General features: G+C 42.3%; 1 protein-coding gene across 10 annotated transcripts in view; it reads left to right on the top strand.

Moving 5' to 3' along the window:
- eps8a (EGFR pathway substrate 8a, signaling adaptor) overlaps positions 1–15,278 on the top strand; it is a 140,976-nt gene that overhangs the window by 114,461 nt on the left and 11,237 nt on the right. For 9 of the 10 annotated variants that reach the window (XM_078419927.1, XM_078419934.1, XM_078419935.1 and 6 more), the window contains 7 exons: positions 2,753–2,879; positions 3,979–4,067; positions 4,452–4,526; positions 5,656–5,804; positions 7,895–8,078; positions 9,217–9,350; positions 15,138–15,249. In XM_078419927.1, coding sequence (XP_078276053.1) covers positions 2,753–2,879; positions 3,979–4,067; positions 4,452–4,526; positions 5,656–5,804; positions 7,895–8,078; positions 9,217–9,350; positions 15,138–15,249 — 870 coding nt within the window. The remainder of the gene's footprint in view (positions 1–2,752; positions 2,880–3,978; positions 4,068–4,451; positions 4,527–5,655; positions 5,805–7,894; positions 8,079–9,216; positions 9,351–15,137; positions 15,250–15,278) is intronic. The other variant, XM_078419936.1, reaches the window with a different exon arrangement.

The raw sequence follows: 15,278 nt of genomic DNA, 5'->3' as shown, positions 1-15,278 counted from the left end.
CCCTTCTTCAGACTGATGTCAGGGGGGCGGGACAAAGGAAGGATATAGGTGGAGACAGGAAGATAGAGGGAGGTCTGGTAAGGAGGAGGGGAAGGAAGGGACAGAGGAGCTATCTAAAGTTGGAGAAGTCGACGTTCATACCACCGGGCTGCAAACTGCCCAGGCGAAATATGAGGTGCTGCTCCTCCAATTTCCAGTGGGCCTCATTATGGCACTGGAGGAGGCCCATGACAGAAAGGTCAGACTGGGAATGGGAGGGGGAGTTAAAGTGCTCGGCCACCGGGAGATAAGTTTTGTTAATGCGGACCGAGCGCAGGTGTTCAACGAAGCGATCGCCGAGCCTGCGCTTGGGTTAATGCGGACCGAGCGCAGGTGTCAACTTATTTATATCGGCGAAACCAAGCGCAGGCTCGGCGATCGCTTCGCTGAACACCTGCGCTCGGTCCGCATTAACAAAACTGATCTCCCGGTGGCCGAGCACTTTAATTCCCCCACCCATTCCCAGTCTGACCTTTCTGTCATGGGCCTCCTCCAGTGCCATAGTGAGGCCCGCCGGAAATTGGAGGAGCAGCACCTCATATTTCGCCTGGGCAGTTTGCAGCCCAGTGGTATGAATGTCGACTTCTCCAACTTCAGATAGCTCCTCTGTCCCTTCCTTCCCCTCCTCCTTCCCAGATCTCCCTCTATCTTCCTGTCTCCACCTATATCCTTCCTTTGTCCCGCCCCCCTGACATCAGTCTGAAGAAGGGTCTCGACCCGAAACGTCACCCATTCCTTCTCTCCCGAGATGCTGCCTGACCTGCTGAGTTACTCCAGCATTTTGTGAATAAATCGATTTGTACCAGCATCTGCAGTTATTTTCTTATAACACAAATGTATCTGTTTTCCTTTTCCTTTGGAAACTGTTCTGTTAGTGACCCAATTTAAAGTAAATAATAGGGTTTAATTTTTAGTGACAAGGTATTAACTGCCAGACCTAGATCTTTCAGTAACATAACACTTATTATCCTCTAGGTAGATGACATTGTTGACACACAAAAGACTGTTTGTTTTACCACTCTACTCGTTTTACTGTACATAAGAAAATATTCTGCATGTTTTGTTTTAAACTGGACTGGTTGTACAGCCATGCAGAAGTTGCTGAGCTGCAAGGAGCACTCTAATTTTACATCACCATTTTATCATGCCTTCCCACAAATGATAATGCATGCCTTTTACTCCATAGAAATTGCTGAGCATTTCATTTTTGGTCTACTTTATTTCAATTCTGCAGTATTTTTTGTTTCACATCTTTAATTTATATGCCAGTTGTTTTGGTTTATTAAGTTTTAGTTTTTGCCGCCCTGTTGATAGCTGACTCTTCACGCAGTTTAAAGAGAACTGCGGCACTGTGGCACAGCGGTAGAATTGCTGCCATCCAGTGCATTCTGACTTCGATCCTGACTACGGGTGCTGTCTGCAAGGAGTTTGTACGTTTTCCTCGGGTGCTCCAGTTTCCTCCCACACTCTAAAGATGTACAGGTTTATAGGCTAATTGGCTTGGTAAAATTGTAAATTGTCTCCAGTGTGTGTAGGTTGGTGTTAGTGTGCGGGGATCACTGGCCAGCACAGACTCGGTGGGCCAAACGGCCTGTTTCTCAAAAATAAACTAAACTAAACTAATGCGTTAATTCATTCTGAATTTCCTGACAAGTTACAACTTGCCCCTTGCCTATATCTTACCAAGTTTTACATATCTTGTTGGACTACTTCCCTTCTACCTAATTTAAATTGAAGCCAGATTTTTCATTGATCAGTATCTCTTGAACCTCTTGCTTCTTGCAGAAGGGCATGTGGCAGTGTGCCATCCTATTTCCAGTTGCAAGCTGCATTGTTATGTTATTCACATTGTACAAAATGTTCCAATACTGTTTGCAGATTTTAAAAAAATGGAATTGATCACTTGCCCATTGATTTGTTTGCTTTGCATTTACTGTTGTGCACTTCATGCCAAGCTGAGAATGAACTGACCACAGCACAAAGGTTTTGTAAAGTTTGGTGGAGGGAATGGAGTCAATCTCTTATTGCAACTACAGAAACTGGGCTCAATATTTATGATAAAATTTGCAATAAATGAGTCAATGAACAATGTAATTATGGTCATAGAGAGAAACACTCACACACAACTCTTTGGCCAACCCAGTCCACACAGACCCCCAAGCACCAATTTACTCTAATCCTGCTCAGATACCATTTTATTCTCCCCCCATTCCCATCCACTCTCCCCACATACAAGGGATGACATATTGTGGCCAATTCCCCTATCGTCCACATTTCTTTGGGATGTGGGGGGGGTACTGGAAGACCCAGGAGAAACCCACAGGATCATAGGCAGCACGTGCAAACTCCATGTAAACAGTTCCCAAAGTCAGAATTGAACTCTGGCACTGTGAGGTGATGGCTTGACAAGTCTGTGCCTCACACATAACTATATCCATCATGATTTTTTTTAATATGCGGACCTGTTATGGTTTTAGCATAAGCTTATTGGAGCAAGAATTCTTTCCATCAATTTTTTTCATTTGTTTACCTTTTTGTTGAACAACATTTGTTAACAAGGTGACACAAAGGAAGAGATGCATTATTTTTTAACGGTAGCATGTAAGATAAAGCTTCATATAACTATTTCTCAATATAAGGCAGATATAGAGATATGCTTGCAAGATGACAAAATGCTTTTTCTGTAACTGTGTATTCAACTTTTCCATGCCAGCAAATTTTGAACCATGTTTTAGATGATGTGGAAGCATTTGTTATTAAACTTCAAAAGGCTGCTGAAGCATTTTCTCAACTTTCGCAAAGGAAAAAATCAAAGAAGAGTAAAAAGAAAGGACCTGGAGGTGAGTAGTGTTTGAGACCTTTATAATGTTAAAAATCGTGCAATTTTTGTGCTATAAAATGATATTGAGGGGATGTAGCCATGTGCAAGTATAACTGTTTTTGAATGATGTACCTGTAAATTTAGCCAAATGGGAAAGTTGGCCAAGTGTAGTACATTGTTTAAAGACGCAATGAACTGCAGATGCTGGAATCTTGAGCCAAACACAAAGTGCTGGAGCAGCTCTTGAACCAGGTGAGCCTCAGGCTGCTGTCGCCCTTGAGTGGCTCCTCTGTCGCCCTTGAGTGGCTCGGCCCGCCAACCAACATCCCTCTCCTCGCCTGACCGCCTTTGTGTCCCGGGGCACCTTCTGCAGGCAACGTTGAAGCCGCTGGAGGCATACTCCCCACATCCGTCGTCGCCAGCGGCTTACTCCACCTCGACTCTCCTGTCTTCCGGGCCGAGCTCAGTAGCTTCCAAGCTTCCCCCCTGCAGACAGTGGGCCAGCGTGTCTTTCTTTGCGTCATTGAGCCAGGTCTGCCGCTGGGTCTTTCTTTTGCTGCAGGCCGCCAGGTCCTTCTTCATTTGGCTCGTTGATGTAGCCTTCATGGATTTCACTAAGCGTTTTAACAAGGTTTATGGAAGGCTGGACCAAATTTAGGGCAAGATGGCACATCCGATTCCAGCAATGTTCCTGCAACACATTGTTTCTTGCTCCAGATTCCAGTGTCTGCAGTCTCTTGTGTCTTTGATTCAATGGGATGTTGAATGCAGTAGAGAGCTTGTTATGAGTAGGCTGGCTGACTCAATGACTTTGACTTTGATATGTACTGTACACCAAATGCTAGGTTGATCTCATTGATATCACTTAATTAATTCTATTTTTTTAAGACTAAGCTCTTGACAACAATATCATGCAGTTTGGTATTGGTGAGGGACATGTACATGGAAATTAAAAGGAATCAAAAGTCATTTGTCAAAAATAGATGTAACTGTTCCAAAGTTAATGAATTTGTTTAACATTAGATTGCTGTCCAATGTTATGACCATGTACATCAATAGCAGCAGGCTTTAATGGGCGACAATTTTGTCCTCCATCCCTTCCTCCTCTCGCTGTTTAGAGGGTGTTCTAACACTCCGTGCAAAACCACCTCCCCAAGATGAATTCTTCGACTGTTTTCAGAAATTCAAACATGCATTTAACCTCCTGGTAAGTTGTCTTTTTTAAGAGTGTTAGCTGAATTAGATTGTCTTGAAATTTAAAGCATGAAATGTCTTGCAGATTATAAATATTTCTCGTACAGATGCTATCTGTTACTTGTTTTATAATACACATCCTCGACTACAAATTGTCATATCCACACCATGAAGTAACATTTAACCTAATGCGACAGTTATGGAACTCCATTTGACTGAAATAGTAAAGAATAATCTTCCACCTTCACCTGTCATCGCATAAATACTGCATTTAATCAGGTTGCATGGGAAATATAAACAGCCTTTTATTTTCCTGAAACTTAAATTTGATCATATGATTGACCGTGTCTTTAGTTCTTGTTCATTACTTGCACTCATTGTTTCTCATTCAATTTAGGCCAAATTAAAATCCCACATCCAGAATCCTAGTGCTGTTGATCTGATCCATTTCTTGTTTACGCCGTTGAATATGGTGAGTTAATAGTTTTTGAATAAACAACCATCAAATTGCGATCTGCATTCTGACTGATAACATATGGAGTTTACTAATCGTCTGTCGTTCAAGACAATAATTTGGCTGAATTATGAGAGAGGCAGGCATTTGTGCATTGAATACCACAGCTCATTTGACCCAGCATGTCTTTATTCCACACCGCTAAATCCTTCAATTTCTTTTTCTATTCAGCATTTTTCTAATTCCCATTTAAAGACTCTCATTAATTCTGTGCCTTCCAACCTCTTTTAGGCAGTCCAGATTACTTTGTTTAAAACATTTTCCTTGCCTCTCTTAGTTCTTTTGACAGTCACATTTTACGTGCTCTACCTATGGTTATTAATCACACCCACCAGAAATAACTTGCCTTATCTAATCCCATAATAACGTAAGCTCGTTGAAATATCAGCCGTCCGCCGTGAAAGGTGAACGCTTCCAATTTCTGCATTAACTATAGAGACAAAGAACTGCCGATGCTGGTTTATACCAAAAGATAGACACAAAGTGCTGGAGGAACTCAGCGGGTCAGGCAGAATCTCTGGAGAACATAGATAGGTGATGTTTCGGGTCGGGACCCTTCTTCAGGTCAAAAAACCCCAACCAAGAGCAGCCAGTATGTTCACAATTTCTCTGTTTTTGTGAGACTCTAATGTGGTGGCATTTACAAGAAAGATTCAGCAGTTCTGCGTTGAATTGCCTATAAATTTCTATACCACATATATTTCTGATAATCGTTTGATGGTTTTGGAGTGTTTAGTTGAGAAGATCCTAATGCACTTTGAATGAGGTGGTTGAGTCTGTGGAAAAGTGTGAGTGGTTTTCCTGTCTTACTTTGTTTAGTGAGATCAACTGGAACTCTTATTTTATTCCCCCAAACCAAAGATGTAAGTTCATCTCCAAAGGAGTTGGTGGGCATTTAAGACAGAATGCGTTGCAGGCCTGCAGAGAAATGAGAGGAGGAATAGTGCAGATAGAATTTGTTTTGCAAGGAGCCAGTATTGTTTCATTGAGCTATATTGAAAGAAAGAAGGAATCAAGAGTGCTAGGGATGTTGTTATACATAGAGAGCTTATTTCTACAATTAATCTTTAATTGTTTTATTTTTCAGGTCGTACAAACCAGTGGTGGGCCTGAGATGGGTGGTTCAATTCTCACTCCTCTCCTAACAAAGGATGCAATAGATTTTTTAAATATATGTGTCACAGCCGAAGAAAAAGCAATTTGGTTTTCTCTAGGCGAAACATGGACCAAGCCCAGGCAAGTTGATGGCAGCACTCATTTATTTATCTCTTCTTAGAAATGTTGTCATCTAAATTTATGGATTTCAACTGATTTAATTGAGCACAGTTGCTTGGTAGGGATTTGGGCTGGAGACTCGGCAACAAAATGATTGCCTTTCATCCCCATCTTCTTCTCTCATTCTTTGAATTTCCAGATAAATTTGAGGAGAATGTCTGGCATCTTTGCAACAGGAAATGGATACTTTGTCAAAAGTGTTAATTGTCACATGCACCAACAACGGCACAATTAAATGCTTACTTGCAGCAGCACAACAGGCCAGTAAACACAAAACACATAAATAATATATAATAAACAAAAATTCAATAAAAATAATAACCACAATACTGGTACAAAATCCCCAAAGTCATTGGTGCAACCAAAGACAGTACATTGAAGTTCCTAGCTGAGATCTCCTCCACTATCACAGTGAGGCCACATGTACATTGGAGGAGCTACACATATTTTGTTTGGGCAGCTTACGACCCAGCGGTATGAATATTAATTTCTCTAATTTCAAGTAACTGATGCATTCTCTCTCCCTCTATTCCTCCCCCATCCCATCCAACCTGCTAGTTTTATTGTTTGTATCCCTTCATGATCACCTCCTTCAAGCCAACAATGGATCATTGTGGACTCCACCTTTTCTGAGTCATCGGTGCCTGGTCTGATTTGTTTCTGTACCTTTACATACCCCTAGTTTCCCTTTCCCCTGACTCTCAGACTGAAGAAGGGTCTCGACCCGAAACGTCACCAATTCCTTTTCTCCAGAGATGCTGCCTGACCTGCTGAGTTACTTCAGCATTTTGAGTCTATCTTTAGTGTAATGTAGTGTTCAAGAGCCTGATAGACAATAGACAATCCGGCCCTTCGAGCCAGCACCGCCATTCAATGTGATCATGGCTGATCATTCTCAATCAGTACCCCGTTCCTGCCTTCTCCCCATACCCCCTGACTCCGCTATCCTTAAGAGCTCTATCCAGCTCTCTCTTGAATGCATTCAGAGAATTGGCCACTGCCTTCTGAGGCAGAGAATTCCACAGATTCACAACTCTCTGACTGATGGAAGAAGCTATTCTTGATCCTGGTGGTCACTTCTGTACCTTCCTGCTGATGGTTGGAGTGAGATAAGAGTGCGACCATGGTGGTGTGGGTCCTTGATGTCTTAATTTCCTTCTTTCAAAAGACATTGCACTGTTACTCTGTAATATGTTCCACATTCATCGTAAAGACACTAAAAATGATAAACGTCACTCATTTGTAACAAGATATTCAATTCTACGCCAAGTTTTGAGTCTTTTGAGGAAACTGTATTTGTGCATGTCATCATTAATCCAATAATTAATCAGAGTTACTAAAATTGGTATGAATGCTCTCTGAATAATTTTGGTGAGCTTGTTTGGGAAGAATTCAAGGTTGTTACTTGATGACATATTTACCAAGGAAGGCACCTTTGTTATTTCAAATGTTGTCAGCACTATAATTGAAACTAATTAACCTTCAATTCAAATGAACAAATTGCCCGATGATAGTGTAACAATGACCCATGCCCTTTTGTAGATGAGAAAACAAATTTGTTGTTATATTTGAAAGGTTCTTGTTTAGTTTATTGTCACGTGAATCAAGGTGCATTGAAAAGCTTTTGTTGTGTGCTATTCGGTCAAAGAAAAGACTACATGAATACAATCAAGCCAGCCGCAGTGATTTAAATGAGTGGCACGGTTGTAATGGATGAGAGCAGATCCACTTCTGAGACATGCATGCAAAGAGTGCTCTGGCGCCATCTTGGATGCCTGTGTGGGTTCAATTGTTAATAATAAACTTCAAAGCATTTGATATAACTAGTCCATTCATTTTAAAGTATGGATATGCTGACCATTTATATATTTTTAGATGGATTTTAAGCCTATTAAAATGCAACTATTGCTTTCCACAAAGGTTATACATGACTGCAGATGTTCTGCATCAACCAATCTTCATTGCTGTACTATAGCCAAGGTCTCAGTTTTGTGCTTTTAATATGGAAGGATTCATTCATTTCACTGACAGGCTGTTTTTGTTGGTTGTAGATCCGAGTGGCCTAAAGATCAGTTCATCCCTCCTTACGTGCCTCACTTTAGAAACGGGTGGGAGCCTCCCTTGGTGTCATTTCTGGGCACACCGTGTGAACAGGAACTGAATAACCTGGCTGAATCGGTGGCCAACGCAGAGCATCAGCGAAGGCAAGAAGAGCAGAGGCGGCTGAGTGAAGAGGTACCCACTACACTGGCCAAGTTTGTGCTCGTCTGTCAGTGTGGTCATTTCACCAAGCCAGCAGTTTACCACAGCTGGACACACAGCATATGGAGTTTACCATGGCTATTCAATACTATGGAAACCACATGGCCTTTTGAACGTTAAGTGAAATATAAAGGAAGTAATAGTTGGGAAGTTTAAACATGACAGGATAATTCTGCGCCTAGGACGTATATCCACCTATCACTTGCCAGGTTATGTTGTGTCCCAACCTCTCTTCCAGCTTCCGCCTCGCCCACCCCCTCTACAATCAGTTTGAAGAAAGGTCCCGACCCAAAACATTGCCCGTCCATGGTCTTCAAAGATGCTGAATTACCCCAGCGCTTTATGTCTCTTTTTTGTAAGCCACCATCTGCAGTTCCTTGTATCTTTATTGAAATGTTAAATATATACGGTTTATATTATGAGAGCAGGCGTCCATAAGTTGTGGAAACAGTTAAATGATTTTAGTGAATCTTCATCCTCAGATCATTCAAAGTTGTGATATCACAACAGGAACACCTTTTTTTCCCCTTTGTTATTAGGCTTCTGAATGATCCTTCCATAAGTTAGGGTTCTGTTTGATTCACCTCTACCCCATTGGACTTTGTCTATGGAACTGATGCGCTACAATTGTGTTTGAAGCAATTGCAGATGCTGCTTTAAATCAAAGATAGACACAAAATGCTGGAGTAACTCAGCGGGACAGGCGGCATCTTTGGAGAGAAGGAATTCCTTCTCTCCAGAGATGCTGCCTGACCCGCTGAGTTACTCCAGCATTTTGTGTCGATCTTTGATGCACTACAATGCGCTGAGAACTATATTCTGCACTCTGTATCTTCCCCTTTACTCGACCTATTGTACTTGAGTTTTATTGTATCTGTGTACTTGAGTTTTATTGTATCTGTTATATCTGATCTGTTTGGATAGCATGCAATGCAAAGCTTTTCACTGTACCACGGTACATGTGACAATAATAAACCTGAACCACAACCGTCCATTGCAAATACTTTAAAGATATTTTACAACTTCACAAGATTATTGCACATGAAGGTTATGTGGTATTAGAATTATTGAACTATCTGATCTGTGGGTTTCTTTGTTTTTTGTCTTCCAGCAAGCCATATCACAGGAACATCTTTCAAGTGACGGGTATGCATACAGCAATTCGAATTACAAGAGGCGATCTTTGCTGCAACAAGGAACAGCTAACGCAGCTTTTAAGAAAACTAGTAGCCGACATGTAGCTAGGTAACGGTTGGAGGATACATATTGTACTGTGGACAGTTGTCTTGACTTTGTTTAAAAGAAGTCTTTATGCATCTTCTCCTTTTCCATCATGATCACTTTCTTACGAATTCTTTGAACTATTGCATTGAAATCTGATACTTGCTCCTGTGCTATTTTGATCGAGAGTGCAAAGTTGCATTATATATTTCCACTCTCAGTGATGGTGTGATCAGTTATATTGTTGCGCAGAATTTGTTGAACATGAACACTTATGATACTACTGCCTTAGAACTGCTGCGGGGCAGCACTGTGGCACTGCGGTAGAGTTGCTGCCTCACAGCGCCAGAGAACCAGGTTCGATCCTGACTACGGGTGCTGTCAGTACGGAGTTTGTACGTTCTCCCTGTGACTGCGTGGGTTTTCTCCAGATGTTACGATTTTCTCCCACACTCCAAAGACATGCAGGTTTGTAGGTTGATTGGCTTCTGTAAATTGTCAGAGTCATAGAGAGTCATAGTGATGCAGTGTGGAAACTGGCCGAACTTGCCTACACCAGCCAACAGCTGCACTAGTCCCACCTGCCCACATTTGGTCCATATCCCTCCAAACCTGTCCTATCCATGTCCCTGACTAACTGTTTCTTAAATGTTGGGATAGTCCCTGCCCAACTGCCTCCTCTGGCAGCTTGTTCCATACACCCACCAACCTTTGTGTAAAAGAGTTACCCCTCAGATTCCTATTTCCCCTTCACCGTAAACCTATGTCCTCTGGTCCTCGATTCAGCTACTCTGGGCAAGAGACTCTGTGCATCTATTCCTCTCATGATTTTATACACCTCATTGTTGGCTAGGAAAGGTGCAATCTCAAGAGGGATACAACGTGGTAAAACTGTGGAACTGGTTACACAACTAGGGTAGAGGAAGGGGGCAAGAGGGGTGGGGAGCGATAGTAAAAGTTACATTAAATTAGAGAATTCAATGTTCATACCGCTGTGTTGTAAGCCACCCAGGTGAAAAACAGAGGGAGAGGTCTCTGTGGAAGGTGGAAAGGGGAGTAGATGGGAAGATGTGATTCATGGTGAGATCCCGTAGGAGGTGATGGAAATGTTGGAGGATGATGTGTCGGATGCGGAGGTTGGTGGGGTGAAAGGTGAGGACCAGGGGAACTCTGTCCTTGTTGCATCTGGGGAGGAGGAGGAGCGAGACAGAACTACGAGACACAGAAGAGACACGAGTGAGGGCGTCATCTGCGGCAGAAGGGGGCAAGCCACGTTCATTGAAGAATGAGGACCTCAACTTGGGAGCAGATGCGATGGAAACAGAGTACATAGATACATAGACAATAGGTGCAGGAGTAGGCCATTCAGCCCTTCGAACCAGCACCACCATTCACTGTGATCATGGTTGATCATCCACAATCAGTACCCCGTTCCTGCCTTCTCCCCATATCCCTTGATTCCCCTAACCCTAAGAGCTCTATCTTACTCTCTTTTGAATGCATCCAGTGAATCGGCCTTCACTGCCTCTGAGGCAGAGAATTCCACAAATTCACGACTCTCTGGGTGAACTCCACAAATTCCTAACTCTCTGAGTAGGGAATAGTATTTTTGCAAGAGGCATGGTTGGAAGAAGTGTAGTCCAGATACCTGGGAGTCGGTAGGTTTGTAATAGACGTCTGTCGACAGTCTGTCTCCTGTGATGGAGAGAGATCCAGGAAGGGGAGAGAGGTGTCGGAGATAGTCCAGGTGAGGGCAGGGTGTAAGTTAGTGGTGAAGTTAATAAAGTCCACGAGTTCTGCACGGGTGTAGGAGGTAGCCCTGATGCAGTCATCGATGTAGCGGACAAACAGTTGGGGGCTCGGGCCGGCGTATAGGAATAAGGACTGTTTGAAGTGACTGACCGAAAAGCAGGCATTGCTGGGGCCCCTGGGAGTGCCCATGGCTGCATCTTTGATTTGGGGAAAGTGGGAGGAGTCAAAGGAGAAGTTGTTAAGGGTGTGGGCAAGTTCGTGAAGCGGAGGAGAGTGTTAGTTGGTTGGGACTTCGTTAGAATAAGAGATGGAGGGTCTTAAGACCCACCTGGTGTGGGGCATAGAGGTGTAGAGAGACTAAACCTCCATGGTAAAGATGTGAACGGGGGCCTGGAAACTGAAAGTTATTTAAGAGATGAAGGGCGTGTGAGGTGTCTTGGACGTGGGTGGAAAGGGATTGCACCGGTGGGGTGGGGGGGATAGGATAGAATCGAGGTATGTTGAAATGAGTTCAGTAGGACAGGAATGGACCCCAGTTTAATGAATTTACACGCCCCTCAAAATAAAACATTTAAGATAAATTAATTTATGAGGTTAAGTAGCAATGTCTTTCCTGTTTCATTGAAGTTCCCAGTTGAATTACCACAGGTGACACGGTGGCGCAGCGGTAGAGTTGCTGCCTTACAGCGAATGCAGCGCCGGAGACTCAGGTTCGATCCTGACTACGGGCGCCGTCTGTACGGAGTTTGTACGTTCTCCCCGTGACCTGCGTGGGTTTTCTCCGAGATCTTTGGTTTCCTCCCACAGTCCAAAGACGTACAGGTTTGTAGGTTAATTGACTGGGTAAATCTCAGGTTCGATCCTGACTACGGGGGCCGTCTGTACGGAGTTTGTACGTTCTCCCCGTCACCCTCGTGGGTTTTCTCCGAGATCTTTGGTTTCCTCCCACACTCCAAAGACGTACAGGTTTGTAGGTTAATTGACTGGGTAAATGTTTTAAAAAAATCATCCCTAGTGTGTGTAGGATAGTGTTAATGTGCGGGGATCGCTGGGCGGCGCGGACTCGGTGGGCCGAAGGGCCTGTTTCCGCGCTGTAAGTCTATAAAAAATAATTTAAAGTGCACGGTGAATTTGGGGCATGTAATTATCGTACTAACTGCCAGGCATGCGGCTGCGATCACTGTTTGATATGGAGCTTTTGTTGCCAGTGTCAGAACTAGCAACAATTATATATATTTTCCCATCCTCTGGGAAGCTTTAAAATTACAGCTTCCTTTTATTTCTCTCGCACCTTTCACTTTCCATTGTTTTATTTTCTAACCTAAACTGCTCTTCTGTGACGCTGCTTCAAAGCTTCCTGATGTATGTTGATTCCATATGCATTTCAGACAAAGTCAAAACCACTTTCCATGGTACTGTAGCAGTTGCACATCCGGCTAAAAAAAACTTACATTTAATTTAAATATTGCGTTTGTTTTTTGATAACAGGAATGCAAGCAAATAATCTGCCCTACTAAACATCAACGCTAAGCATTGAATTTCTGTTGTAACTCTCACATGGTTTGGCATTTTTTTGTGTTCCTCCATTGGATGTTAAAAATATTAACTCTTTAGTTCCAAGTTTCAGTTTAGTGTCAGCACTGTTGAATGTTCTCGATTGTGATTAGACGTGCTGCACGATCTTCTGTGAATGAATCTGATTTGTATGCCTGCAGCATAATCAACACTTCCTATGCCATAGAGTCATACAGCGCGGAAACAGGCCCTTCAGCCCACCAACATGTTCCAGCTACACTAGTCCCACCTGCCTGCGTTTGGCACATATCCCTCCAAATCTGTCCTATCCAAGTACCTGTCTAAACCGTTTCTTAAACATTGGGATAGTCCCTGCCTCAACTACCTAACAGCTTGTTCCATACCCCCACCAAAAAGTTAAAAAAGTTACTCCTCAGATTCATATTAAATCTTTTCCCCTTCACCTTGAACCCATGTCCCCTGCTCCTCGATTCACCTACTCTGGGCAAGAGACTATGTGCCATTATACTTTTTTTTTAAAGTATTGTTTTGTTTTTAAAGGTATTTGGCTTGTCCATTTTTATTCTTAAGGTAGATGTGTAAGAAAGCACTGAAACTTCAGTCATCTTTTGAGTTGTGAAATGGCTTAATAATTCAGCAAAGTTCTATTACAAATAAACCCAATAGGGCGGCACAGTGGTAGAGTTGCTGCCTCAGAGTGCCAGAGAACCAGGTTTGATTATGACTTCGGGTGCTGTCTGTACGGAGTTTGTATGTTTGCCCTGCGACCTGTGTAGGTTTTCTCTGGGATCTCCGGTTTCCTCCCACACTCCAAAGACATGCAGGTTTGTAGGCTAATTGGCTTGATATAATTGTAAATTGTCCCTAGTGTGTGTAAGATAGTGTTAGTGTGCGGGGATCGCTAGTTGGCGTGGACTCGGTGGGACAAAAGGCCTGTTACCGCGCTGTATCTCTAAACTAAACTGAACTAAACTAAACCAAATAGTTAAATCTAATTCAACGCAGTGTTTGGCATTTGTGCAGTTGTAAGCCTTTGCTCAATAATGTTTATTCAAGTTTATTCAAGTTTATTTGTCACATACACATACAAGATGTTCAATGAAATGAAAGGTCACCCACAGTCCAGCAGTAGGGGTTGTTATCCATGAACATGCTGCAGCTGTGATGATTAACACTGTAAATCAGAAGTTAATCCGTTCAGAAGCCAGGGGATTATTTGGATGAGATGGAGGCAATGATGAGAAACATGATAGCATTGTGTACACAATGGGTATTGTCTGTCCAATTTATTGCTCAACATCTACCAAGTTAAACAACAGTTTTATGGAGTTGGCAAACAAAAATGGTGCCAAAACAAAAAGAGATATTGGGGCAAATGACCAAATGTTGTGTGTAAAGGAGAGCGGGGAGTCTGAGAGGAAAATGGAAAGAATTCGATTTCTTAAAGTCCTACCAACCCTCAGTGTTATGGTGGTCAATTTAGGAGATGCTTAAGACACAGACCATGGAAAAATGTAACACAGGAACATGCCCTTTAACCCTTAATTTCTGTGCTGAACATGATAGACATAGATAGAGCCTTGGCTCCAACTCTTCCATGCCATCCAATCTGCCCCATCTAAGATAGTCCCACTTGCCTATGTTTGCCCCATATCCCTCTAAACCCCTCCTATCCACGTACATGTCCAAGACCAGATATCCAACAAACTTGAAAAGAGGAGGTGGTGGGGAGAGATTAATTCATTAACCAGATTGTGGTTGCAAATATGGACAAGAACTTTAAAATGGATTGTTTTAAATGTAACCTGGTGTCAATGGGAGCACAGGGAGCTTGGAATGTGTTGAGGCTTGGCCAGCGGAGTTTGGCCTACCCTTAATTTTACAAGGTTTTGAAGAAGAAAAGCTAGTTAGAGTTATGCTGGAAACCTTGAGTTTAGAGATTTAAAAAAATACATGGATGATTTCTACCATTAATGAGATGAGACAGAGACTGAAATAGACAATCTTAGTGAAGATATACAAATGAGGTCTAAAACTTGGGGTCAGGTATGACATGAAGTTTATTACCTTCACGTTTCAGACAAACAAAGGGTTTTGACCACGGCAGGGATTGTAGCTGGCGATGGGGAATGGCTTCAGACTTAAGTATTTCACTGGAGGAAATCTTTTCATTTGTATGAACTTTAGTTGTTGGTGGGAGATGGCAGCTTTGGAAAGGATTGATAAAAACACAAATTACGTGTAATATTCAGAATTTTGAAATGTTTTACATTGACATAGCTTTTGTAATTTTGAAAGTTTGTTTGAATTGAGCCCGAATGTTGCAAATATTTTCCAAATGAAAATATTCAACATTGATTGGATTAGACTGCACATTGGTTCAGTACACGTTAAAAAATGCTTAATCTGTGGCAATTTGAAGTGGTTGTGAATAAAATGTGCCATATCTCATAGTTGCATTTATGTTGAAATATGATTTGTGTTTTCTAATTTGGATGATATTTCTTTCTTTTATTTTAAAAGAAATTCTGAAACTCATGTAAACATGGAATCTAGGAGATTTGCCAAATCCAAATATGATTTTGTGGCAAGAAACAGCAATGAGCTTTCTGTTATGAAAGATGACATACTGGAGGTGAGTCCAGTTCTACACACCTTGTTAAT

The sequence above is a fragment of the Rhinoraja longicauda genome, chromosome 23 (assembly GCF_053455715.1).
Source record: "Rhinoraja longicauda isolate Sanriku21f chromosome 23, sRhiLon1.1, whole genome shotgun sequence".
Classification (NCBI taxonomy): domain Eukaryota; kingdom Metazoa; phylum Chordata; class Chondrichthyes; order Rajiformes; family Arhynchobatidae; genus Rhinoraja; species Rhinoraja longicauda.
This window is presented reverse-complemented; position numbering and strand designations above follow the sequence as displayed.